A 27,500-nucleotide genomic window follows, 5' to 3' on the forward strand; every position below is an offset into this window, starting at 1 on the left:
ATATATATATATATATATATATATATATATATATATATATATATATATATGTACATACATATATCTCTGGGTGGCAGACGGACGGTTGCTCTGTGCGGATTATGTGGTTTTACCGTGTGAAACATATCCCGTGAAGAAGCTCACCATAAGTCAGGTGTGTCTGATTATATATATATATATATATATATATATATATATATATATATATATATATATATATATATATATATATTCATATTCTTGTGGTAAACATTGTTAAATTGATTTTTTTAAAGTTTTTTTTTTTGGTCCTTTTACCTGGTTCATCTTTTCCAGAATCCGAGGAAAGTAAAGATTTGTGGGAAAATGGCAGCCATTGTTCAGAAGTGGAAGGACACAGCATTGTTAAGCGGCGGGGTCGTGTGGCGAGACCACTTGAGCTTGACAGTGAGGGAGGAGAAGAAGAAGAAGATTATGAAGAAGAGGAAGAAGAGAGGGACAAGGTAGGCACATAATTTGACTTGAACGTGCCTGTGATTGCACACAGACTGTGATTGAGTTGTCTGTGATTGTCTGTGATTGAACGTGTCTGCACACACGAGGCAAGAGGTTAATGTATTTGGATTTTGTTACTGTACAGTGATTTGTCCCTCCATTATCTGCTGAGTGTACATTATCTAAAATGCAATTTGTTCTTCTATTTTGATCGGCTTAGAGCTGCAAGTTACCTCGTCTGTCAGGCCGCAGTATCATATGGATTCATTGTTTAAATTTATGCCTTAAAAAAAAACGTCATTTAAAATCTGACTGCCTCTCGATCAGCCGACAGCTAGGTCACAATGATGTTTAGCTAATAAACGTGCTTAAATAAGTCTTTACACGTGAATGATGTGTCCCATTGGCTGGCCCATTTTTTGAGGCATCAGTATGTATGTGAACTGCCTATGGATTGTTTATAACTTGTATCTTGGAGCCTCATATGTGATTTCTCCCAGGCATGGCTTCAATTGTCACATGAGGTATTTCCTCCAACACCTTTACGGGCCAATTGTGATCTTTATTTGACACATAACCCCATTCCTCATGGTCGCAAGCATTGTTTATTACTTGCCAGGGGGAAGTTTGGAGTAAATTGTACGTACTTCCACATGGATGGTATATCAGCTAAGAGTCCCTGGTCCGCATTCCCACCGGAAGTAAAAGTTATCACCACAATTATAATAACCAGTGGCCGACTTCCAGTGACATTTGTATTCAGATTTCTCCAAACATCCCCATACTGCACTGCTTCCTGCATCCTGAAGCTCTGGTGGAGTGAGCTTGGTTGCAGCTTTATCCCATCCATCCAGCACATATAAGGTTTTCCTCTTCTTTTTGAGGTGGTGTCTTCTTCCCTCAACCCTACCCAGCACGGTTGATTTCTCTGGACTTTCATGTCCTGCATGATTGATGTGTCCAAAGTATGACAGTTTCTGTTTTTGCACAAGTTCTTCTGTTTTACATGGAAGTTTTAATATTTGTCTCGAACACCATAAATTTAAAACTGTCAATCTTCTTCTTCCTGACCTTTTCACTGTCCATGACTCGCATCCAAACTTTACAACTGGAAATACCAGATCATTCACCAACCCCCACTTGGTTTGTATCGTCACATCTTTTCCTTTCCAGATATTTGTCAGTCCTGACATTGCTGTTCTCTCCAATGCTAATCGTCGAATCATTTCTCCTCTTCATTCTCCACTCACTTCAATCATAGAACCCAGGAAGATGAAACGTTCCACAATTTTAACATGATTTGTCTTCCAATCTGAACACGTCGATCTCAGTTGACAATATTTTAATCTTTTTGGGGTCATATAAAGACTGGCTTTTTCACTTTCCTTCTTCACTGTCTGCAACAGTTTCATCAAGTCCTCTTTATATTACTTTCTACCAATAGAGTGCTATCGTCAGCATATCGAAGGTTGATGATGCGTAGTCCTCCAATCCTGACTCCAACCTCCACGTTATCCAAGTTCGATGTTTGTCAAAGTTATAACCACAAATTAATCAATCAGTTCCATACGGTTCCGTACTATAATTCACCGACCGGTGTTTGTGTATTTGTTTGTTACTTGGTGAAAAATTATTTTGCCAAGTGTGTTGGTCTGTATCGTTTGTGTGATTGTCACACTATTTTTGGCCACAGTTTTCAAGCAATCGTTCTGAAATTTTTTGTGTGTGCAGGTGAGCGGCCAAAGACAGCAACGTTTAATTTTGGTGAAGATCTGAATCCGGATCCGGATGTGAGAATTTTTTAAAGTGATTCTTCACCATTGAGAGATCGGGCCAAAAATGATATGCAGCACAATATCTCAAAACCTTATGGATGGATTCACACGAAACTTGGTGGACAGGTTGGGAGTGCCACAAGGAAGAACTGGTTCAATTTTGAAGATCCGAATCCGAATCCAGATTTGAGAATTATTTATTTTTTGAAGTGATTCTTCACCATTGAGAGAAAGGCCACAAAACGATATCTCGTCACCTGGTGAACCGACTCACTTTTTTTTTTGAAGTGAATTTCCACGAAACCTTCGTCTTTATTCAGTCTTCACCTGGTGAACCTACACGCTTTTATTTTTAAATGAATCTCTGCGAGACCTTCCTCTTTATTCAGAATCCACCGGGTGAACTTACGCTCCTTGTGGTGAAATGGATTATCGCTAAACATCACGATGTCGAGGCATTGGCGATTAGAGGAGGTAGATTCTGCACCATTCTCCTCCTCGCAATAGTCCATTTCAGTGGTCGGTAACCCAAATAACAAGAAGAGCCATTTTGTCAAATTTGGTCATCAACGCGATAGCTAAAGAGCCGCAACGCACATAAACCCTATTTCAATGATTGAATAACAGGACAAAGACACACACATTGAATTTTTTTTAATGCAATACATGTTTATTGAGTTGGTATCAATAAAAGGGGCCATTAAATGTTCTTCAGTACCTTGAGTCAGCTTACCCAGATTTACCTCCGCCAACGAAGGTGAAAGGAGGTTATGTTTTCACCCCTGTGTGTCTGATTGTTTGTCTGTCTGTCTGTTTGCAGGATATCTCACAAAGTTGCGGCCAGATGCGGATGAAATCTTTTGGGCAGGTTCGGTGTGTGACAATGACAAATTGATTAGATTTTGATGAAGATCCGGATCCGGATCCGACGACTGGAATTTTTGAGTGATTCTTCACCATTGAGAGATCAGGCCAACAACGATAGATAGCATGATATCTCAAAAGGTTATGGATGGATTCGGATGAAACGTAGTGGACAGGTCGGGTATGTGACAAGGACGAATTGATTCAGTTTTGGTGAAGATCCGAATCCACATCCAGATAACAGAATTTTTCAATTAATAAAGCGGTTCTTCACCATTGAGAGATGGGGCCAAAAACTCGAGAAATATATATATATATATATATATATATATATATATATATGCATATATATATATATGCATATATATTGTTACGGAAATAGCCCTTAATGGGATTACTAAGTATAGGATTAGCTCAGATCCCCCATTAAATGCCTGTTTAGATAGGTTGTTTGGTATAAAGGACGATATGTGTGTGTCGAGAGGTGTAAGAGACTGTTTTTATGTTCATACGGTGGTGAAACGAGAGATGATTCTTCTTCCTCTCCTGTACGAACGAGAGGTGTGGCCTGGAAAGGAAGTGACGCGAGGGGGTGGAGCTTTTTGTCGGCAGTCGCCGAGAGAAGAGAAAAAAGAAAAGGGAACAAAAATATCGGTGTGTTTGCTGCAAGCGCCATTCGTGCTTTTTGGACGATTTCCTCACGTCCATGAGCCAGCACCAAGTACTCTGTCTTGTCCTGCATGCATGCTGTTTGTCTGTCTGTCTTTTGTTTGCACGTGTTGTACAAGGCATATTTCGTAGTGGTCCCCTCGAAACCTTTAGACCGTAGTTCCCTAGTTAAGAACGGGTTGATTGTTAATAAAAACCATTGTCGTGTTTATGTGTGTTGTGATCTCTGATGTTCCCCAATAAATCTGGTTAATTCTAATGAAGTTGCCGCTATGGATTAATTTGTGTCGCGTTCGAGGAACGATCTGTTCGATTGGCAAATAAAACCAAAAGTGGTTACAGACTGGTGGACTCCGCTCGGTCTCTGACAAAACCAGTCTGTAACCAGGGGTTCTATCTCCCCAACTGGTAAGGTGCAGGATTACGTTGGTATCGTGATTGAAGACGCGTGACCCGAGGCCTGTGCCGAGCCAGCCGGCGTTATAGACTCCCGGAGACGGTGGTGGCGAGGGTGGTGCCAGGTACCGGGTCAGAATCCCGCCACCCCGGATCTGCAAAAATATGTATAATGTATATATTTACACACACACACACACACACACACACATACGCATACGCATACGCATACACATACACATACACATACACATACACATACACACACCCACACCGTTTCTGGGACGTGACAATCTCATTCCGAATCCCTCTTAACAAGCAAGTCAAGCTTCCAAGTTAAAATCAAAAATTATGACCAACACTAAATAATGAGCAAAAATTCACCATTTTAACTCCAATTTTAACAAACGTAAATACAATGATGCAGTGCACGTGTAGTTTTGTTTTGTTCGTTGGTACTCCAAGATACCGGACAGCAAACGTGACATCACACGCACGTCCACCCTCCATTGAAGGAGCAATTTGTCAAAGCAACATCTCGTTTGTTTGTGAGATACAAGTCGTTCATGACGGGATTTTCGCTTACCTGCCCAGTAAGGATCAGGGAGTCGATAACTTTTTCGAAGGGGGGTTCGAATGGTAAACTGAGGCTGCGAAACAGGTTGAAGCAATAATATTGCCGACAAGATGGCGAAAATAACCGCGAAATGGAGAGCAGGCTTGGCGCGGAGCGCAACGTGTTGTGCGCAAGCTACCCCAGTGGCAAATCCAGGGGGTTTCCTGGTTGCCCGGAAACCCTCTCCCAACAAAAAAAAAATTTACCATTACAGTGGCAAACCCAGGGGGTCCGTGGTCACCCAAAACTCCTTCTCCCATGAAAGTGTGCCACAAAAAAGGCCAGAAGCCTCAGAAAAACTGTATCAATACAGTACCTAATAAACAATAAACCACTAACAGCTCACAGTAATTTATTTGGAAAATTTATAATTTTCTGTTATTTGGAACCCCCCCCCCCCCACCCAATTCGTGGATTTGCCCCATGTACCCCCATTTCAAGTTACCTCCCGGTAATCTGAAATCGATTTCAAGTTACCCCCGGGGGTAGCCTGAACCCGATTTCATATTACCCCCGCACTTTGACATTATCTCCCTCCCTGATTAAGCTGAAATGATAAATTCTTATGCCCACAACTCATAATACATTTATTGAATAGACTCATGAACACACACACACACACACACACACACACACACACACACACACACACACACAGAGAGAGAGAGAGAGAGAGAGAGAGAGAGAGAGAGAGAGAGAGAGAGAGAGAGACAGACAGACAGACAGACAGACAGACAGACAGACAGACAGACAGACAGACAGACAGACAGACAGACAGACAGACACAGACAGACAGACACAGACAGACAGACACAGACAGACAGACACAGACAGACAGACACAGACAGACAGACACAGACAGACAGACACAGACAGACAGACACAGACAGACACAGACAGACACAGACAGACACAGACAGACACAGACAGACACAGACAGACACAGACAGACACAGACAGACACAGACAGACAGACACAGACAGACACAGACAGACAGACACAGACAGACAGACACAGACAGACAGACACAGACAGACAGACACAGACAGACAGACACAGACAGACACAGACAGACACAGACAGACAGACAGACAGACAGAGACACACACACTCAGAGACACAGAGACACAGACAGAGAAATATACCAGCTTCAGGCAGTTTGTCAGATGGAAAAATAGATATCTGGGCAAGGAGTTGTGTGGTGGCCTGACTTTTGTGGCTTCAGATATCCCCACCTTCCATAAGTGGTCATGTGTAAGCTGTTTTCATTGTCTTTCTTAAACATTGATTTTATTGCGTTGTTTCCATAATTGTAAATATAGTCTTGAGTTTTTAAAAAATATATACCAGTATGTCTATTTGTATCAACTATATCGAAGAAGGATATCATAAAAATATGGCAAAAACTATAACTGTATGAGAAATACTGATTTCAATTAATAACAATATTAAAATAAAATCATTCATAATAAAATCAAAATTCATTGCAAACTCTTTAAAGGCGGTCACGTGGTCAATGGTTTTTCCCTAATTAGTTTTCAATATCAATTAAATTACTATTTTTTGTAGGGGGGGGTAATCTGAAATTGTAGGGGGTAGGATGAAATCGATTTCAAGCTACCCCCGGGGGGGGGGAGGGGTGAAGAGAGAGAGAGCTACCCCGGGGGAGTGAAAATCCACTGAAGATGGAGCCGTGACGTGGCAGTGGTACGAAGCTCCGTGAGCCGAGAGAATAAATGCGTCGCTGAAGATAGGGCTGCGAATGTGGTTTAGCTCTGTTGAATTCCAGTGAACTTTTGTTTAACTCCAGTGAAACTCAAGTTTGTGAGTCATTTCCACTGTGGTGTAAAAGTGAGCTTCCAGGCAGGAAAGCCTTCCTCCACACCCGTCCCTCCAGAGGGAGGTCCAAGAGCCCGATAGTGGTGTGGGTCAAAATGATTGGTTAGAAACTAGATAGAAAACCACGCCGACACTACAGTAAACCATCAAATACCACGGGTTTCTGGCAACCAATCGTGGGAAACCTATTGTTTTCTGATTTCGTAATAGTGGTATTTCATTTCGACCAATCGCAGTTTTTGAGTTGAGATGAGCCATTGTTTGTGTCAGGTCATGTCAGGTATGGGAGCATGTGCCAGAACAGCGCGTTGCTGTGTCCACTTTCCGCTGGTACTCCAGGAGCCTCCGTCTGGCCATCCCCCAGGCAGATGCCAGGCCCATCCCCATCTCCTTGAGACGATGGTCAACCTGCTGCAACCACGAGGAATGTGGTCGGCCCACTGGCCTCCTTCACTCATGAGACTCCCTCGCTGAGAGAATCTGGTGAGCAGGATCAGCGTCAGGAAAACGAGCCACATGTCCATACAGCCGCAACTGATGCTCACAGACTATGCAGGTAACAAATCTCATCCGAGTCTCTCTCAGCAACCGCTCGTTGGACACAAAATCCGACCAGCGATAGCCAAGGATTCTCCGAAGAGACCTGGTACCAAAGGAATTAAGTCTCCGTCTCAGATCCTTGCTCAGAGTCAAAGTCTCACATCCATAGAGCAAGACTGGAAGTACCAAGGACCTGAAGACTCGGACTTTTGTCCTCCCACACCGGTCCCGGCAGCGCCACACCCCATGATCCAGTGAATCCATGACTCCCCAGGCCCGACCCAGACGTCTGTTGACCTCTGACTCACAGCCAGCAGAGACATGAATATCACTGCCAAGGTAAGTGAATCTCTCCATGACCTCAACATCCTCACTACAAACAGACACAGACAGGACAGCAGCATCCAAGATATCACCGAAAGCCTGGATCTTAGTTTTGACCCAAGAAACCCGTAATCCCAGCGGCTCCGACTCCTCATTCAGCACCTCGAGGGCCCCCAAGAGGATGTCTAAAGTCTCCGCAAAGATGACTGCATCATCTGCAAAATCAAGGTCCGAGATCTTGACATTCCCAAACGATGCACCGCAGCTTGATCTCTCTGACATCCTCCCTAAAATCCAGTCCATACAAGTGCAGAAAAGTGTGGGGGCCAGTACACACCCCTGACGAACTCCAGTAACAACTGGAAATAAGTCAGAGATGGAACCACCACACTTCACAGCACTCTCAGTAGCAGAGTAGAGTTCAGACATCAGATCGATCCGTTTTGGTGGCACCCCACGAAGACCAAGAATCCTCCAGAGGACATCCCGATTCACTGAATCGAACGCTTTGCAGAGATCAACATAGGCTGCAAGCAGCCCCTGCCAAATCTCTCGTCTGCGTTCGGTGAGGACACGAAGAGCAAGGATACGGTCAATCGTTGACCTCTTTGGTGTAAAGCCTGACTGCTCTGGACGCTGGTGCTCAAGCAGATGGTGGCGAACCCTATCAAGAATTATCCGAACAAAGACCTTGCCCGGCACTGAGAGCAGCGTCACCCCTCGGTAGTTGTTGCAGTCTTGGTGATCACTCTTCCCTTTCTAGAGAGGAACAACAAGGCCCATCTTCCAATCAGTTGGGATGATGCCTGTGTTCCAGGCAGAGCACAAAACTGCATGCAACAACATGAGTGCAGCATTTCCACCAACCTTGAAACAGAGAGCATGGATGCCAAAGATCCCTGGAGCTTTGCCCCGTTTCAACCGTTTCACCGCAGCCCGTGTTTCCACAAGCAAAGGTGGACCACAGTTGATTCGAGGGTCAGCAACAGGGATTGTAACAACCTTGACGTCCAACTCGACAGCTGGGGGATCAGCCTGGTACAACCGTTCAAAGTAACCGGCCCAGTGGGCCTTCACTTCAGACTCCTCTGTCAAGAGCCTACCACTCTCTGCTCGAACTGCAGTGCTCCGAGGGATGGGCTTGGATGAACGCAATGCGCGAATTCCCCTGTCAGCGGGACGAGAATCACCTGTCCACAGGTGATGCTCTCCCCCCTCACAGATTCCTCGCACATAGGCCTCCTTGTCCACCCTCAGTGCACGTGCAGTTTTACGCCTCAGCTCCCTGAACAGCTCAGCTCTGCCATTCAGCCTGGCCCTGCGACTCTGGTCAATGGTATCCAGTGTCCCTTGAGAGACAAAATTCTTCTTTGCCCTGCGGTGAGTTCCAAGACATCCACCGGCAACATCAAGGACGGTGGTCTTGAAGGCACACCACAACTCTTCAGGACCCCCCAAAGCACCCAGACCCCCCAAGTGTCCACTCAGGCTGTTCTCAAACTCCTTAGCTACTCTCTCATCTCTGAGCTTGCCAACATCCAGCCTAGGCTGGGATGGTACCATTCTCCAGGATTTAAGGTGCAGCTTTAGAGTTGCTACAACCAGCCTGTGGTCAGTATTGAGGAACTGAGCACTCCGGTCGACCCTGCAGTTCTGGATCATCCTCCAACAACCGTCAATGATGACATGGTCAATCTCCTTTGTCACACCGCCAGCGTTGGAATACCAAGTCCAGCGATGAGCTTGTGGGCACTGAAACCATGAACCAGCCACCCTAAGTCCATGACTTCTTGCAAAGTCAAGGAACTTAGTGCTATTCTGGTTCATAGTTCCTGACCCATGGGGACCAACACACACCTCATAACCATCCCTATCAGTTCCAGTCGATGCATTGAAATCCCCCAAGACTAGAAGTGTATCTCGTCTGGGGCACTGATCAACCACAGACTCGAGCGTGGCGTAGAATGTGTCCTTCACGGTGAGATCACTCGCCTCAGTCGGAGCATAAACAGAGACCAGGGAAATGCCACCTAAGGAGTGACGAATCCTTAATCTCATAATACGCTCGTTGACCGGTGTTACCTCAATTATCATTGGGCTCAGCTTATTGGACACAGCTACATCAAGTCTTTAGGTATGGTAACCATCAGAGCGACCAGACCAATAGTAAGTGTAACCACCCACCATTATCTCGCCGCAATCCGGTCTCCGAACCTCAGAGAGAGCTGCAATCCCGATGTCCAAACGCTTGAGCTCAGATGATAACAGAGACAGATGATCATCCTCTCTTTGGGATAGGACATTCCAAGCACCCACCCGAAGGGACCGCCTCAGGTTAACCCAAGGAGACGCCGTCTGGTGGACGACACCTCAGCACCACTCCGACACACTCTCCCGCGATCTGACCCAGGGATGTTACCCCGTGGTTTCCCTCCTATCATCAAAGATTTGGGGCCCCGAAGGCTTTGCCCCAATCCCGTCATCCGGTGAGCTGCCCTGCGAAGGAAAGCTGCACAGGAGGTACTCCCACGGAGTGGGTTTTCAGATTTTTTTGCGTTTTTGCGTTTTGCGTAATGAAGGGTTTTACGGTGGCCGGAGTGCAAATCCTGCCAACAACCTCCTAATAAGAAAGTATCCCAACTGCAGGAGGACGTCCGCAGACACAGTTGGGCACTAGATATGGATGGCCGTTGGCTCACAAGGAGCTCCTCCGCTCTTTGACAGGTTTTGTTTTTAATCCTGCTGGGTGTCCATATCCAAACACCCTCCTCACCAGAAAAACCTGGTGGGGGAGACGGTTTAGTCGCCGACAACCCGACCATGGAACAGGTTAGTACAGGTTTACATGGTACCTGTAGCAGGTCACAGATCTAACCTGACCTGACAGCCGACGTTTGTGTCTGCGTTTACAATTATATCTCGTTACAAGCCTTTTCTTGTTTCTTGTGCACCGTTAATTGTAGTAATCAGTCCAGCACACGGGAAAAAAGCGAAATTTAAAAATGAAATAAAGTCAAATATCCATGCAAGGGTTCCTGCTCGCAAAGCACAAAAGACTCGTTCAATTCCCGTGATCCTCTTTTTGAAAAGATGGAAAAAGTGCTTCATGTTTGGTTCGAGAACCAAACAGAAAAAATGCCTTTGGGTGGACTGCCGCATGGGAGAACCCATTGTGGATTCACCCAGACTTTCAGTGAACTGGTGTATGGGATATTTACCAACATTTTCATGAGGCACCTGAGGCCGAAGGCTCAAGTTCAATCATTGCTCACGGCACTTAGCGAGGCGAAGGGATTTATGCTGGAGCAGGTTTTTAATGCCAAAGAGATGGGATTATTTCGGAAGAAGATGCCTTCTCGTTCCTTCCTGTCCAGGAAAGATCTGCTCCTGGTCAAGGTGGCTCTTCTCCTTTGTGTGCAGCCTGTGACTGCTGGTTGCATCATTGGTTGATGGCGGGGATATTCCGCTGATGCAATACCCCTATTAACAGTACACTGGTGCTCATTCTTTTGAGCTCGGAAGGATGACAGGCTGAGTCAACCCCACCTGGTGTTGATTCAACGGTAGAACAGGCTCAAACTCAGGACCTAAATGTCTTAAGCCAGCCACCCTAACCACGAAGCCAACACCAGGCTTGTCAAGGTTGTTAACGATAGTTTTACCCTTCTTCTATTTGGAAATGCAGCCGACGCCTTCGTCATGCTTCCGATGATCCAGCAGCCATTGCAAGTTCTACCTCCACATCCTTATAACCTCCACCCTCCCCCCTCCAACAGCAGCAAAATCATCATCATCATCATCATCATCATCATCATCAACATCATCATCAACATCATCTCAAAGTTAAGTCTTGTTTTTTTGGCAGAGAACAACATGGACGAGTACGTAATATTGTTACGAATCTGGAAGCCACGAGCACTCAACATACAGGTCCTATAGCTCAGTTATTTCGATAAGTAAATGTGGATAGATAGCTCCCTTTCCCTTGTATAATGGGTAATTAAATGTTGATGCGCTGCGGAGTTATTTTGATAGTCAGGGTTTTCTTTTATTTTAAATCAACTATAACTACAACAACAGCAGCATCACCCTCACCTTCACCTCACTTCCTCACACCGACGATATGGCCTACGTGCGTGTTGGCACGTACGTGGGCGGAGTCCATTGTGCCAGCTGGGGTTTCTTTGGGGCATTGGCATCTTGGATTTCACTCCAAATACGGGCATGGCGCCCCTCTCAGCCAATTGGAGGGGTGCGAGCGAGATTGCCGTCAGGCAGCCAATGGGAGAGGGCCATACCTGAACGGACGGCGCGGGAGAGAAAGAAAGGAAAGGAGAGCCGAGGATAAGTGCGGGGGATCTGCTGGAAAGAGAAGAGAGTTTTGGTTGGCAGGACGAGCGCTGAGCGGAGCTCTGGACTTTGTTCGCTCTCGCTGGCACCTGGTTCTAGGGGCCGTTTCCTCGAGCGCGTGTTCTGGGCTCTGCTCGTCCCATCGCTGGCGCCTGGTTCACCGGACCGCATCTCGATGCTGGCCTGGTTCGCTCGTGTCAGCCAAACCACACGAGGTGGACAGGTCCATGTCCTTCTGGGTATCTGTATGTGTGTGTGTGTGTGTGTGTGTGTGTGTGTGTGTGTGTGTGTGTGTGTGTGTGTGTGTGTGTGTGTGTCTGTCGGTGGGCCCGTCTTTAAGTAGTAAATTGTTAAGTGCCTTCGCTGTACATTATTTGCCTTGCATCTCTTATTAGTCGTGATAACTCTGCCCTTACGTGCTTCCCTCCTTCCCCACCTACTGTTAATAAATACCCTATTTGTTAAATGTATCAGCTCGTTTTTGTGTTTCTTTTATTGGTTTAACGTGGTGCGTGTTGAGAGAAATAAAGAAGGCCGTTGTTGCCGTAGTGGTGTGCATTTGGAACCGACGGAAGCTCGGTGACCATCCGCTCCGGTCACACATGGGTCGAGCGTGCATACGGCTCATTCCCATACGAGTGCCGTCGAGGGTGTGAATACTCGGTAGCTCGCCACGTGGGTCTAGGTATTTTGAAGTTTGGCAAATAACCCTGTACCACGTAGTGGAATTATTGACGATTCACGGTCCGGTAAGGGACCCGTACCCTCTGAGTTTTCCGAAAGGTACGATCTAGATTCCAAGTGTTCGGTAGAGTCGACCGAACTGCTCCACCAAGCTGTCGTGCTCGCAGTCGATACCCGGCCCGCAACAATATGTTTACCCTCACCCACCTCGCTGTGTTGTAATAAATTTAAAAGGTAAAAGTCGTGTGTTTTTGTATAATTTACACTATTTATTGTATTTCCATGTTCATTTTAATGTTAACATGATATATTTACATGTTTATTTCAATAGTAATGTGTTTATTTCTGGCTACCATCAATCTGACGCCACACTCTGCCATACCATCTGTCATCCCTCAGACCGGCAAGCAGTAGCTTCTTCGCTCTCTGCAGATCTGGATAAAATCACAAACTGGTCCAACACATGGAACATGTCTTTCAATGTGGACAAATCTCACACTCTCACTATGTCTCTCCAAAAGGACTGTTTGGAACCCCCCCCCCCTCATTTACTTTCTCAATGATCCTCTTTCTTAACGATCCTCAACGATCCTCTTGAAGTCCTTTCATTCAAGCTTTTGCGTCTCACTATCGGCCGAGATCTTTCCTGGGAAAGCCACATTTCGAAGCTGGCCTCCACAGCCAGTCACCGACTGGGCATCCTCCATCGTGCAAAGTCCTTCCTTGGCACACCTGAGTTCCTGACCACATACAAAATGGAGGCCTTCCTTTCATCCGCAGTCTGATGGAGTACTGCTCTCCCCTCTGGGCTGGTGCTCCTGCCTCACACCTTTCTCGGCTTCATGCTGTGGAAACCAAGGTTTTTGGGATCATTGGTATTTCCCGCGATGAGGCTGTCTTTGGATCTTTCACTCTCTCACTGCAGGCAGGTCGGTGGTCTTTCTGTCTTCTACGGTCTCCTCCCCGGCCTCGCCCTCCCTGCTCTGTCTGTGATCTGTTCCCCCATATTTCCGCAGGGTGCTCAAGGGCCGCCTGCAACCCCTTTCTGCTGAAACTACCAAAATCAAGAATCACTGCTCACCACAATCACAAATCACTCACCACAATCTGCTGAAACTACCAGAATCAAGAATCGATAATCAATCACAATCTTTTTTCCCATGTCTGGAACAAACTCCCACACTCTCTTCAATCCTCCTCTTCCCGCCCAGTCTTCATAAAAGCTGTTCACCACCATCTCTTATCTTCCCCCATCCAAAACCATAATCTTTTCTACCCGCGTAAATCCATCCCAAACCCACCTCCTTCAAATTCCCTGTTTTCCTTCCTGAAAGTCCCTGTAGTACCATGTTGTTTACCCTGTGTACTCCACCCCATCCCTTTTCCTTCAACAGATAATCCTATTGTCTCTGTCCCTACTATTTTGTGCTTCCCTCTCCCACCCCTCTTGTTTCCTGCTCCCTTTGTTATATGTTCTGTGTGTTAGCTCTTACACGAGCCTCAATATTGTACACAAAAAAAATCAAAAATATAAATCTTCCGTCATATCCTCTCGAAGTCCAGGAACCGAACCCCCGCTTTCCCATTGGCCCTTGGTTTCCACGATCACGGTTTCAACAATCGCGGCTTTTTCCAGGAGCCTAACCCCCACGGTATTGGAGTGTTTCCTGTATTTTAGTATGTGAGGCTTTTGTTTTTTTTATTTTGTTTTTAATGTATTTTATTTTATTATTAGGATGCTAATTGCTATTCAATATAAATGTACAAAAATTTGCTTTTTTTTTGGACCCGTTAAAGGTGTTTTTAGTGCAAATAAATTTTGACTTGGGACGCATTAAATGTTCTTTACATCAATTGAAATGGGAAAATTACTTTCCAACAACTTCATTTACCGAAAACGTCGCACTTTTTAGAGACACATCAATGACGTTGAATGAGAACTTGCTTAACACAGGATGGCTTTGAGGTATGCACAATCACTTCAAAGCTGTCTAGCCTGGGTTTGAATTCTGACATAGCTATAAACTCTCATCCTGATGTTTCACAGACGGTAATTAATCAACGTGTGTGCCGTCCCTCGAATGGATGTTAAACTGGCATCCCGTCTGCTGGCATTGGTTGTGGGACATTAAAGGTCCCACGGTGTCCTCATGAAGAGTAGGCAAGCTATCGCCAGCACCATGAACAATTACGAACTATTCATGCAAGCTGCAGGGGGAACTGCATCAGTGGCACAGCTGCATCCCCAGCATTGATGTGAAACAGTACCACATGCAACAGACAAAATGATGACGATCTGTCTGCCTCCATCTTTTTTCTTTCTTTTTTTGTTACACATCAGAAGGAAGAGGATGATGATGAAAACAATGATGGAGAAGAAGCAGCAATTGAAGATGAAATGAAAGAAACAGAAAAAGAATGGGAAACCTCTGAAGTGAGCAGGGATTTGTTTGAGCAAGCGCATGAAGAGGAAAATATAACTGAGGCAGAAGAGGAAAAGCCTTCACAACAAGAAGTATCGGACGGTACGTTCCATTGTTGATATTGCACCTTGTTATAAACGATGAATAATACTTGTACAGTTAGCACATCATTGCATTAAATCATCAGTTGAATGGATTTTATTGTTCATTTACATCTTACTGTGGTCCTTCATATTTCTTATTTATTCAAGTCCACCGTTTCTTGCATTGAATGTTTTTATTTCATTATCTAGTTCTCTTTTGAAATGTTACTTTTTTTTTGTTTTGTCACAAAATGTTTTGTTTTCAACATCATTGAATGATTTCCACAAATGAAATTATCACTTGAGGCTTTTTATGAGGCTCTGATACGAGGCTGAGAAACCCAAAATATCTTGTATCTCAGGTTAGAATATTTGAAAATAATGAGAACAACAGCACAGTGTGTTTGTCCTTCACATGAGTTCCCATTGAAATAGTCTGTTTATTTGTTGTTCCTCCTTCAATCTCTTTGACGTGTTTTATTTTCCGGTGAATAGCCCAAACGGCCAGTGAAGTTCCTTCCAAGTCGGCGTCTCGCTGCGATTCCTCCGAGGACTCTGGTTCCGAATCAGAATCTTCCGATTCGGAATCGGTGACTCGTGCTTCTTACTCTGAAGCAAAAAGCAAACCATCGTCTCGCAGCCGCTCTGGGTCATCGTCATCATCATCATCATCATCATCATCATCATCTTCGGATTCCTCCTCTGAATACGAGAGCAGCTCTGTTGAACGATCAGACGTGGGAATGGAGAGCAAAAATTGGGAGATGCCTGAACCTTGCTTTGAAATCGAAGAATCCATGTTTGATGCCGACGACGAGCTGGAGGATGTGATATCCACAGGTAAACCGTGTTCACTGTAATCGTTTTACCCTCTATGCACCTCGTTGTGCTTCATAAATAATGTTGTTCGTATAAATTACGTGTTTAGAAGGATGAAGCCACAGGACACAGCTTTTGATTTCATCACACAACCTCGTAATTATCAAATTAATAATACTTACCTCATCGCACAACCTCGTAATCATCAAATTAATCATAATTACTTCATCGCACAACCTCGTAATTATCAAATGAATACTACATTGCACAACCTCGTAAGCACCCAATTAAAAATACTTACTTCAATCCACAACCTTGTAATCATCAAATTAATAATACATACTTCATCACACAACCTCGTAATTATCAAATTAATGATACAAACTTCATCACACAACCTCGTAATCATCAAATTAATAATACTTACTTCATCGCACAACCTCATAAGTATCAAATTAAGAATACATATTTCATCACACAACCTCGTAATCATCAAATTAAAAATACTTACTTCAATCCACAACCTTGTAATCATCAAATTAATAATACTGACTTCATCACACAACCTCGTAATCATCAAATTAATAATACTTACTTCATCACACAACCTCGTAATCATCAAATTAATAATACATATTTCATCACGCAACCTCGTAATCATCAAATTAATAATACTTACTTCATCACACAACCTCGTAATCATCAAATTAATAATACTTACTTCATCGCACAACCTCGTAATTATCAAATTAATAATACACATTTCATAACACAACCTCGTAATCATCAAATTAATAATACTTACTTCAATCTACAACCTCGTAATCATCAAATTAATAATACTTACTTCATCACACAACCTCGTAATCATCAAATTAATAATACTTACTTCATCGCACAACCTCGTAATTATCAAATTAATAATACACATTTCATAACACAACCTCGTAATCATCAAATTAATAATACTTACTTCAATCTACAACCTCGTAATCATCAAATTAATAATACTTACTTCATCACACAACCTCGTAATCATCAAATTAATTATACCTCATCACACAACATACTTCATATTCAAATTATCACTTACTTCATCACACAACCTCGTTATCATCAAATTAATAATACATATTTCATCACACAACATCGTAATCATCAAATTAATAATACTGACTTCATCGCACAACCTCGTAATTATCAAATCAATAATACTTACTTCAATCCACAACCTCATAATCATCAAATTAATAATACTTACTTCATCACACAACCTTGTAATCATCAAATTAAACATACTCATCACACAACCTCATAATCAACAAATTAATAACACTTCATCAAACAACCTCATAATCATCAAATTATTTTACATACTTCATCACTGAACCTCATAATCATCAAATTAATAATACTTACTTCATCACACAACCTCATAATCATCAACTTAATCATACTCATCACACAACCTCATAATCAACAAATTAATAACACTTCATCAAACAACCTCATAATCATCAAATTATTTTACATACTTCATCACTGAACCTCATAATCATCAAATTAATAATACTTACTTCATCACACAACCTCATAATCATCAAATTAATCATACTTACTTCATCACACAACCTCATAATCATCAACTTAATCATACTCATCACACAACCTCATAATCAACAAATTAATAATACTTCATCAAACAACCTCATAATCATCAAATTATTTGACATACTTCCTCACACAACCTCATAATCATCAAATGTATTATACTTACTTCATCACACAACCTCATAATCATCAAATTAATTCAACTTTCTCATCACACAACCTCATAATCATGAAGTTAATAATACTTACTCATCACACAACCTCATAATCATCAAATTAATAATACTTCATCACACAACTGACGTTCCCATCAGTGTTGTCCTCTCATGAGGTTCTATCTTGCAGTTTAAAAACCATGAGAATGGTGCACTTGTTGCTGCAATCTTCACATCATCTTTTTTGAATTGTTAATGCTAACATTTTATTTTAATCACGAGTTCAAAACAAAAACAACTATGACACTCAGAAGAGCACATACCTCCACCATGATGAACAGTATTTTTATTTTATTTTATATACAATGCCGAGGCTTGTATAAGCGCTAACACACAGAACGTATAACAAGGGGAGCAGGAGACAAGAGGGGCAGGAGAGGGAAGCACAAAGCAGTGGGGAACAGAGACATTAGGAGATCTATTGAGGGATGGAGGGGATGCGGTGGGCGGGGTACACAGGGTAAACAAGATGGACACCACAGGGACTTTCAGGTCCTTACATTACAGGGTCTTTCAAGAAGGAAAACAGGGAATTTGAAGGAGGTGGGTTTGGGCTGGATTAATGGGGGTAAAATAGATTATGGTTTTGGATGGGAAAAGACATGAGATGGTGGTGAACAGCTGTTTTGAAGATCTGGAGGGCAGAGTGGGATTGAACAGTGTTTATGTTTTGTATCCCACTGATAGTCTGAAACCCAATCCGGATCTCAACCAAAATTTAATCAGCTTGTTCTTGTCACCTACCCAACTCATCCACCTTCTTTCGTCCAAATCCGTTCATAACGTTTTGAGACTTTTTCTTACAGACAACAAACAAACAGGAGTAAAAACATAACCTACTTCCACCTACGCTGGCGGAGGTGACCAAATTCCTCTCTTAATCGTACTGTACTCTGCATATCATTGAGGTGCGTCCATGTTTTTATTATACTGCTTGGTGCACTTTGTTGTTCTGTTGAATCCACAAATTGTATCCCAACCTTCTGCAAGTCTGAAGATATCTTTAACATCATACTTTAGGTTTTCTTATCCAAGGAAAAAGAAAATGTACCTTGCTTATCCTTGTATTATATTTTCTTGTTTGTCAAATCTTGATATGTATTAGTCCTTGCCCAATTTATTTTCCTCATTTTACATTTTGCAATGTACATGGTATTCCTTTTCACTCCCATCCCTCCTTTTCACAGACATGCGGCCTCCTTGTGTTACAAAAACCGATGTCTCAAGCAATACCTCTTCACTTGTAAAAAGGCCACCTGACCCAGTTCCCCCATCCACCAGTGTTCCTGTTCCATTCTCACCATCTCGGCTCTTTCCTCGCCCACCCACTCCCCGTGGGATTGCCTCCTTTGTTTCAGACCCTAGTGACTTTGAATCTTTATGCAGTGAAGTCGAGGTACCTCTCACACCAGGCCGAACGGTGCATGCCTCAGATGATGAGCGTGGGGTTCCCTGTGTTTCTGTTTTATCACCAAACCAGTTGTCGAAAAGTCAAAATTTATTTGATCGGAGGGTTACTGAAGACGGGGGCTTTGATGCTGTGGTGGCACGTTCCCACAGTGGCTGGGCCATAAGCGGATCATTGTCCCATGTACCACCTACCCCATCTCCAGGACGTTGTCTGGGCGCAACCTCTCCTTTTATGCCGTCGCCCTGCCTTGTGCCCAGCACTCCTGGAGCCTCTTACAGTGTGCGACACCTGGTGCCCTTTTCACCTTTTGATGGGAATCTCACAATGGAGGCTACATCCAGTTTGCAAAGAGTCATGGGTGCACAGGCACTATTGCAGGAGAGGGCAGGTGAGGAGCCAACAGGAATGGATGGTTCCTTTCGATTGGAGTGTGAGACCTCCTCTGATGAGGAATTAGAGAAGACTGGGGCAGTAAAAGCAATTCTTTCGTTTCTTGATGCTGATGCTGACACTGCCACAACCCCCACAAAAGATCTCGGTTGCATCGACCAAGAGACGGTAACCATCAGTGAGGAAGGGCAGGCTGAAGACATTGAAACTGAGGAACCGATGACAGTGTCTTCGGATTTTGAAGAACGTGCTGACCTCAAAGCACCAGATAATGAGCCTCGAGTGCACCCCATCTCAGCTGACAGCCGACAGAAAGTGGCCGAGGTAATAAAAGTGGTGTCAAAGTCTGGACGACATGGAACAGACAAACTGAAACTTAATGCAGTAGTTGAGCTGCCTCTATGCAGTTGGGAGCATTTAGAACGGATCGGCTATCGGGATGAGGAGCGAAGGCAGAAATTTGTGACACTGCGCCGTGATTCTGTGCTGCAGCGGAGAGAAATTGGAGAACGCCGATGGTCGGAATCCGGCCCAGCTCCTGGTAACACGAGTGGTGCTGATATTGAAAGGGCTGAGTCAGCTCCTGTCAGTCCTGTGGGATCCTGGAATTGGGCAGAGAATGCAGAGAAGAAAAAGAAGCAGGACGATGAACAGTATGACAAAGTGGAAGGGGGTGAGGAGGAAGAGGAGGAGGATGTGAAGTCACCACATAAGATAGAAGATGTTGCAATCGTTGAAATTGCAACGGTATCTCCACCAAGTGTATCTGCTAATGATTCTACATCAAGCTTATTACAATCTACCACATCACCCAAAGATATGGAAAGCCAGCTTCACACCTCCGAGCTTCAAGTAAGACAGATATCTCACACACTTTGCCCTCGAGTAGACTCGGTCATTGTGGGTCGGGGTCTCGGTCAGCGTAATACTGAGGTTGTTCGGATTGAGGTGCCACTTGGCCCCCCAACCAATATTCCACGACTAACAGTAGCTCCACTTTGTTTGACTTCAACACCACCATGTGCCACCATTGCTCCACTGCACGTCTTTGCCACTCACCCCTGTGCAACAGTTTCTCCACTGTGCGTGAGCGCAACCCTTCCTTGCGCAGCTGTTGCTCCACTCAACATGGTTTTGTCTTCAACTTTGGCCCCCACACTGTTCACTGTTGCAGCTGCCATTTCATCTACACCTTGTCCTTCTCCTTATGTTGTCAGTTCACATGCTGTTGGATCCGCCACGCCAACCCTACCGCCTCCACCAACACCATCTGGCGATCGCTACTGGGAACCACAACTCGTGCCAGAGCCCCCTCCAACACCACCTGAACCAGAAAACCTTCGGCCCGAAAGGCGCGAGGAAATCGCTGATGAGCTGGCTTTGATGAGTGACCCGCCAGAGCAAAAGCCACCTTCAAGTAAGATGTCGTCTCATCAAAGAGATGGAACTTCAGTGGAGCATAAAGCACTCTCGTGTCTTGAGCTGCCAGTTAAACCACAATCTAACCTAGTTGTGGAAGAGGATCTGTTATCACCTTCAACTTGTGGTTTACTTCAGGATGCAAAAACATGCATCACAGCTGAGCCAGTAATTCACCCGACCAAGGAAAAGCCCCGTAAGGATCGACGACACATGGTCCACGAGGTTGAAGGCCTCACTTCTCCCCTACCTACTCCTCCACCGTCTCCACCAGAGTGGCAGTGGCGCCAGCGGAGTCAGTTTGAAGAGATGGCCATCCTATATGACATTTGGGATGCAGGCATAGACAACGAGGACGTGGAGTTGCTGCGTGTGATGTACAGCAGCATGCTACAGCAGGATGGTGGCAAGAGCTGGCTCAACGATACTCACTGGGTACCACACTCAGATATCCTTAATGGGCAGTGGCATTACCGAGCTGATTTTGGATATTTAATTCAAATACTAACCTGTTTGTTCCCATCTGAGCACTTAATTTTAATAATGCTGGAATCCCAAGCTCATTTTCCATGTTGTGTGTTGATATGTCCATTGTCTACACATGTTCTTGCAATTAATGTGAAAGTGCCATTGTTCATTTCATTGCCATTGTCCTGCATGTCATTGTACAAACCTCCCCATGAGGCTTAGGTTACTGTAGGAAAAAACCCCAAGTATGTTGGTTTGTAAAGCTCTCTCTAACTGGATATCTACCTATTACTTACACAAAATGGTTAATTTTTGGAACCTTCGCCCCAACATGTATGTCACACATTCACTGCCATCTTGCTTTCCCATTATCCTTATTAGCCCGCACACACGAATCTCAAAGTGGGGTTAAGCAATTGGTTCACATTGTCTATGTGTGTGTCTGTCAACAAACATCAATTTATGATCAAGGAACAACTTAATTTCAATTGAATGTTTTATTTTGAACATGAATCGGAACACAAACCTCTAGTTTAGCAATACTTTGTCTCTGAATTTGTCCTCATCACGCAGGCTTAGAGAGGAGTGAGATCATTATTTTTTTTAGTTTGTCTACCTGTCTGGCAGTTAAACAAAATTGTAAGTTATTCCAAACAGGAAACACTGTTTTTAAGGACATCATAAAGGACACAAACACAAGGCACGAAGAACTGATGTAAGGTGTTCGATAAGGTTGTGTAAAAGACGCTGCGTCAACGGCGGTAAACTTCTGGAAAAATATATTTTTCTACACCTTTAAGATCTTTAGATACTTGAACACTGTAGAACACAAAATGCCTTTTTGGCACTTTCAAAACACCTCCGTTTAGCAGTACTTGGACAAAATATGGCATTTTTACATCATCTCGAACAATCAAATTTGCTGCTCAGAGACCCGCCCAGGTCCTGCTTGCATTCTTCTTTTCCTCACGTTAAAATTATTATTATATTTATCTCAAGACGGTGTTCCATGAACTTTCTAGTGCAGTAAACAACTGGCATTATTCCCAGTTGGCTCATCTGCCCACCTTCCCCTTTGTGCACTCACGACCTCTTCACCACCGACACAGCTATAAACTGGCATCTCTGTGTTTCACAGGTAGGGAGATTCATAAATGTGTGTGCGGTCCCTCGGTTAGATGTGAAACGGGAATCCCTTCTGCCAGCATTAGTTGGTGGACGTTAAAGATCCCATGGTATCCGATGCGAAGAGTAGGTGAGCTTTCGCGGCACCCTGAACAATTTACAAATTCCTGCCCCAACCAGCAGAGGGCATTGCATTAGCGGCACAGCTGCGTCCTCAGCCAATGATGCTAACCCGCAGCCTTGTGTTGCATCTGGACGAATTATCATGTACCATACTGCTCGACTGCACCTTTGAAGAATTAAATAAAGTTATCTAATTGTATATTGATGAAGTGTAAATGCACAATAAAATGATTGCACAGTAAAACACATGTTGTTGGGGGATTGTTCTGCTGTATGATGGAGTGTGCCAACCCAAAACGAACTTTGAGGTCTCCTTTACGACACCGCACCCACCTACATCCCCCGTGCGGGGCGGGCACGTGCACGCCGGAAACGTCTGACCAGTGACGGGCTGAGAGAACATGTGACGGGGTGCGCACGCAGTGAGGGTTACTACAAGCTGAGTGTGCGCGAGAAAGCCAAGTACCGCACCCAGCGCCTCGTGGCGCTTGATGAGCAAATCCCCGTAGACACACAGGTGAGCGCATTAGCGGTATGAGGTGTGTGCTTGATGTACATTTGTCCTTGATAGTCCAGATCGTACGGTGTGCTTTTAGTTATTTCCATGGCAAACAGTGTTTGATTTTCCAGCTGACAGGGCAGGTACTGTCCTTTTTCTCTCCTCCCTACACAGGGAATGAGCATCCCGGCACAGCCTTCTGCGTCAACTCGGGCGGGCTCAGAGCGACGCTCGGAGCAGCGTCGTCTCCTCGCTTCCTTTGGGGCCGGAGGACACGCAGACAGTGACCTTTTCAAGTTCAACCAGCTGAAGGTGTGAGGTTGCACGTGGACCGATTCTTGAGGATGAAATGGGATTTGATTGAGGTCATTGCTTTAGGGAATGCTTATTAGAAATGTGTAAACCGGGAATTTTAATTTTTTCAATGCTCAAGCACTATCCAACGAATGTCCGTTTGTGATGTCCAAGCTGTTTTCAATCACAGCTGAAAGACTCAACAAATGTGGCATCAACGACAAAACAAGCTCCTCTTTACATTCCCTACATTTGCATTTACATTCACCTAACCTCTGACCCAACATCTCATCATACTTCGTGCCATATTTATGCCATCCTACAGTTCCGTAAAAAGAAGTTAAAGTTCACAAAGAGCGACATTCACGACTGGGGCCTTTTTGCACTCGAGCCCATTGCTGCGGACGAGATGGTCATCGAATACGTGGGAGAGGACATCAGACAGGTGTGACCACACTCTCCAACCAACGATGTTACCGTCTTTGTTCAACAACTGGTAGTTACTATGTCATCAGGATATGTTTTTTTTTCATTTGCAGTATTTTTACCTCCGCCACCGAAGGTGAAGGAGGTTATGTTTTCACCACTTTGTCTGTTTGTCTGTCTGTCAATCTGTCTGTCTGTCTGTCCGTCTGTTTATTTGTCTCTGTCTGTTTGTTTCTTTGTCTGTTTGCATACGGGATATTTCAAAAAGTTGTGCACGGATCTGGATGAAATGTTGTGGACAGGTTGTGTGTGTAACTAGGACGAACTGATTAGATTTTGGTGAAGATCTGGATCCGGATCTGACTACTAGAATTTTTTTAAGGTGATTCTTCACCATTGAGAGATCGGGCCAAAAACGATAAAGTCCTGTATAGCATGATATTTCAAAAATGTAATGAGCCCGATATGTTCTCATGGATCAGGCATTACGTGGTGGAGGTATTCGCTCTACCGAGTGCCCTTCTAGTTAATTTTGTTTTCCTCTGTGCACGTGTACTTTGGGGTGGTTAACTGGTGCAAACGCTTTCTCATTTTAAATCCACTGATAAGCACATCAGAATAGGATGGAATTCCCAGATGCTCATGCTTTCATGGAATACTCAGAAATAATTTGGAAAACCACTCGTCGTCGTCATCGTCAACATCATTAATGTACCAGATTCTTGATAGAGCGTTGGTGTTGCTGAAGTAGTCCATTGGTAAAGGTGGCACCGGGTGGTTTGGCATTACCTCCCAACAGTAGGAAGTCAAGTCAAGAATTAATCTTTTGTTCATGGTGCCGACAATAACTCCCCTACTTGTCATGAAGGACATCATGGGTTCTCCAATGCGAACCAACTAATGCCAGCAGAAGGGACACCCAGTTTTACATCTATCCAATGGACAGAGCCATCAACGCCTCGCGTTATCTCCGAAACACCAGGATGACCGTTTATAGTCGAGTCGGTATTCAGACCCAGGCGAGAAATCTCTAGGGTATCCTACCAGCCGAGCAAATCATTCAGAAAGCTAAAACGAAATGTAACTTACTGGTGTGGCTAAACCTTGTGATGTGTATATTCAAACTTCCTATCAGTACACAAAGCATCCTTACCTGTACCTCTCAGCCATGATTATAATTGCAAATATTGTGCCAATAGAAAGTCCACACCCCATTTCAAAATGTTCACCTTTTATGCCTTATAGCCTGGAATTAATTTCAGTTCAGTGAATGTTAATTATTTTGATAATAGAGAGGAGTGTAATGTTGAGCTATGATGCAGAGAGGATTTTTGGATCAGGACACGATGTGCGATCCATCCTTTGAGCCTTAATGACAGGGTACAAGGTACTGGGTCAGTCTCCCAAGGTAATGTTTTCTGTAACAAGTATTTTTCTAATTCAATCAGAAGGAAACCCAGAGGTCATGGGCCTTGTAGTTGGTGTCGTACGGCTCCTAAAATGGAAATTTCATGGATAATAATTGATCAACTTTAAGGTTTTTATGAATGAAAAGTTTTTCATGATTTTTATGTTCTGAGGTCATGTTCCAATCTTGGCTAATATTCTCCAGAGTTTATCAGGTTCATACGACATGTGCTTGTTTTTAATCAAAGCTTTTTGTAACAGGGTTCTGATCAAGAAGTCTCTTCCCAAAGTTTATGGGATCCACGAGTTCTTAGTTTGTGATTTTTCCAGCAAACAGGTAGATAGGCTTCAGCTTCATTCTATTTTTAGGGATACTAGTGCAGAGAGTTTATAACCAGATAAAGTTAGGGAGTGAACCCCATTGAAGGTTTATTTCACTTTCACTAAGATATAGTATAGGGACAATCTTTATCCAATTATGGTGAAAAAAAATTTTAATCTCAAAGAATAGGAATAGTAAAGGACATTTTGGAAACTGACTGTGCATGTTCATCTTCCCCTTTTTATGGTCCTTGTGGACACGTAGTTTCTGGGGATTTGAATATAATTAGTTAGAGTGAAATTAGTGATCTGATGAAAATGGGAGCTAAATTTAGGGAACCAGTAACTCAACCTTGGAGCTACATTAGGTCTTCAATTGTGGATTCTGTGTTTAATTTTGTTTACAAAATGTGCACCAAGTTTAAGTTATCTGTAAACAGAGTTGTGGAAGTCCTGGATAATTGGATTAAGTTTTTTAGTAGTCGGGGCTTGCTTTCACCGGGTCGATCTTAAGCAGTGTTGAACAAGCCGAGTGTTCGTAAACACATTCAGGATCTCCATGATAGCTATATAATAGATCCAGTGGATAAGGCTGCTCATCATTTTGTTGTGATTTGTAAAAGGTTTTTATGTAAAGGATTTATTAAGAGAGTCAGGCATTGATACGGTTACTTTCACTAGTAAAGGAAATAGCACAAATGTTCCTCGTCATAAGTCACTCCAAGATATGATCGCTGAACATTAGGTAGTTTCAGTTAATAACTTCAGTATTAAATGTAAAGCGGTAAATCTTTGCATTACTCGACTTTTCTGGACCCCTTAGGTTCATAAGAACCCGTACAAGTAAAGGTTTATAGCGGGTGCCAGGCAGTATTCCACCAAACAGTTATCGGTTTTTGTTCACTCAGGCTTACAAGTTGTTAGAGAACAATTCAGGAAATATTGTTTAGTAATTGAGAAGAATTCTGGTATTAACACTTCCTGGAGCATTAATTTTTCCTTGGAGTTGTTAGATAGGATTAGATGCCTCAATATCAAATCATTTGAAGTTTAATATAGACATAAACAGAGACATTTTGAAGGACATTATCATAAAAAGAAAATCACAAAGCTTTTCGTTGTGCTCTCTTCAGTTTAATCAAGTTAAGTTCAATGCTTCAAAAACTCAATTTCTTCTCATCTCTCTCTCGAAAACTCCTCTCAACTCTCCAATCTCCTTTGAAAACTCTTCAATTACACCATGTGATACAATAAACCTACTAGGTATCACTCAAACTTCAAATTTATCCGAGAATCCACACATTACTCAAATTGCTAAGTCTGCCTTGAAGAAATTAGGAGTCCTGTTCAGATGTCAAAGATTCTTCTCCTCTGAACAGTTGCTCCAACTATATAAAGGATTGATTCTTCCTTGTATCGAGTACTGCTCTCACATCTGGGGAGGTTCCAGCTCCACATACTTACTGGACAGAATTGAATCCAAAGTTATTCGACTTGTCAACTCCACCAATGTGACCTCAAAACTCGACCCGCTCAAATTATGCCACATAGTGGGCTCTCTTTCTCTTATTATTACTTAGATATTACTTCGGTTTCTGCTCACAAGAACTTGCGACTTGTGTACCTCCACCATTAGCGAGACTAAGGAATACTCAACAAGCCACCACATCACATGATTATTGTGTGACCATTGACAACTCAAGGGGAGACCGTTACGATGTTTGTTTCTTCCCCTCCATTGCCAAACTCTGGAACTCTTTTACCTTCTCACGTCTTCCCAAACAGTTATGAACTTCCCCTTTTCAAAAAGCAGATTTTTTACTTCCTCAAAAACTCTTAGACTATTCTCTCTTTCCTTACTTTTCTATCAATACAGTTCTTTTATTTATGGCTTGGCCTCCATGAGGACTATTTAGTCCGTGACTGAAGCTTTC

At 43.5% G+C, this 27,500-nt stretch overlaps 1 protein-coding gene across 3 annotated transcripts in view; it reads left to right on the top strand.

The window, feature by feature from the left end:
* LOC147027433 (histone-lysine N-methyltransferase SETD1B-like) overlaps nucleotides 1-27,500 on the top strand; it is a 163,312-nt gene that overhangs the window by 120,896 nt on the left and 14,916 nt on the right. For 2 of the 3 annotated variants that reach the window (XM_085876816.1, XM_085876818.1), the window contains 8 exons: nucleotides 316-482; nucleotides 3,675-3,767; nucleotides 14,874-15,057; nucleotides 15,534-15,878; nucleotides 18,871-21,351; nucleotides 22,949-23,136; nucleotides 23,293-23,430; nucleotides 23,738-23,857. In XM_085876816.1, the coding sequence (XP_085732942.1) occupies nucleotides 316-482; nucleotides 3,675-3,767; nucleotides 14,874-15,057; nucleotides 15,534-15,878; nucleotides 18,871-21,351; nucleotides 22,949-23,136; nucleotides 23,293-23,430; nucleotides 23,738-23,857 (3,716 nt within the window). The remainder of the gene's footprint in view (nucleotides 1-315; nucleotides 483-3,674; nucleotides 3,768-14,873; nucleotides 15,058-15,533; nucleotides 15,879-18,870; nucleotides 21,352-22,948; nucleotides 23,137-23,292; nucleotides 23,431-23,737; nucleotides 23,858-27,500) is intronic. The other variant, XM_085876817.1, reaches the window with a different exon arrangement.

The sequence above is a fragment of the Eptatretus burgeri genome, chromosome 4 (genome assembly GCF_056783735.1).
Source record: "Eptatretus burgeri isolate ZD-2024b chromosome 4, Ebu_testis_v1, whole genome shotgun sequence".
NCBI lineage: Eukaryota > Metazoa > Chordata > Myxini > Myxiniformes > Myxinidae > Eptatretus > Eptatretus burgeri.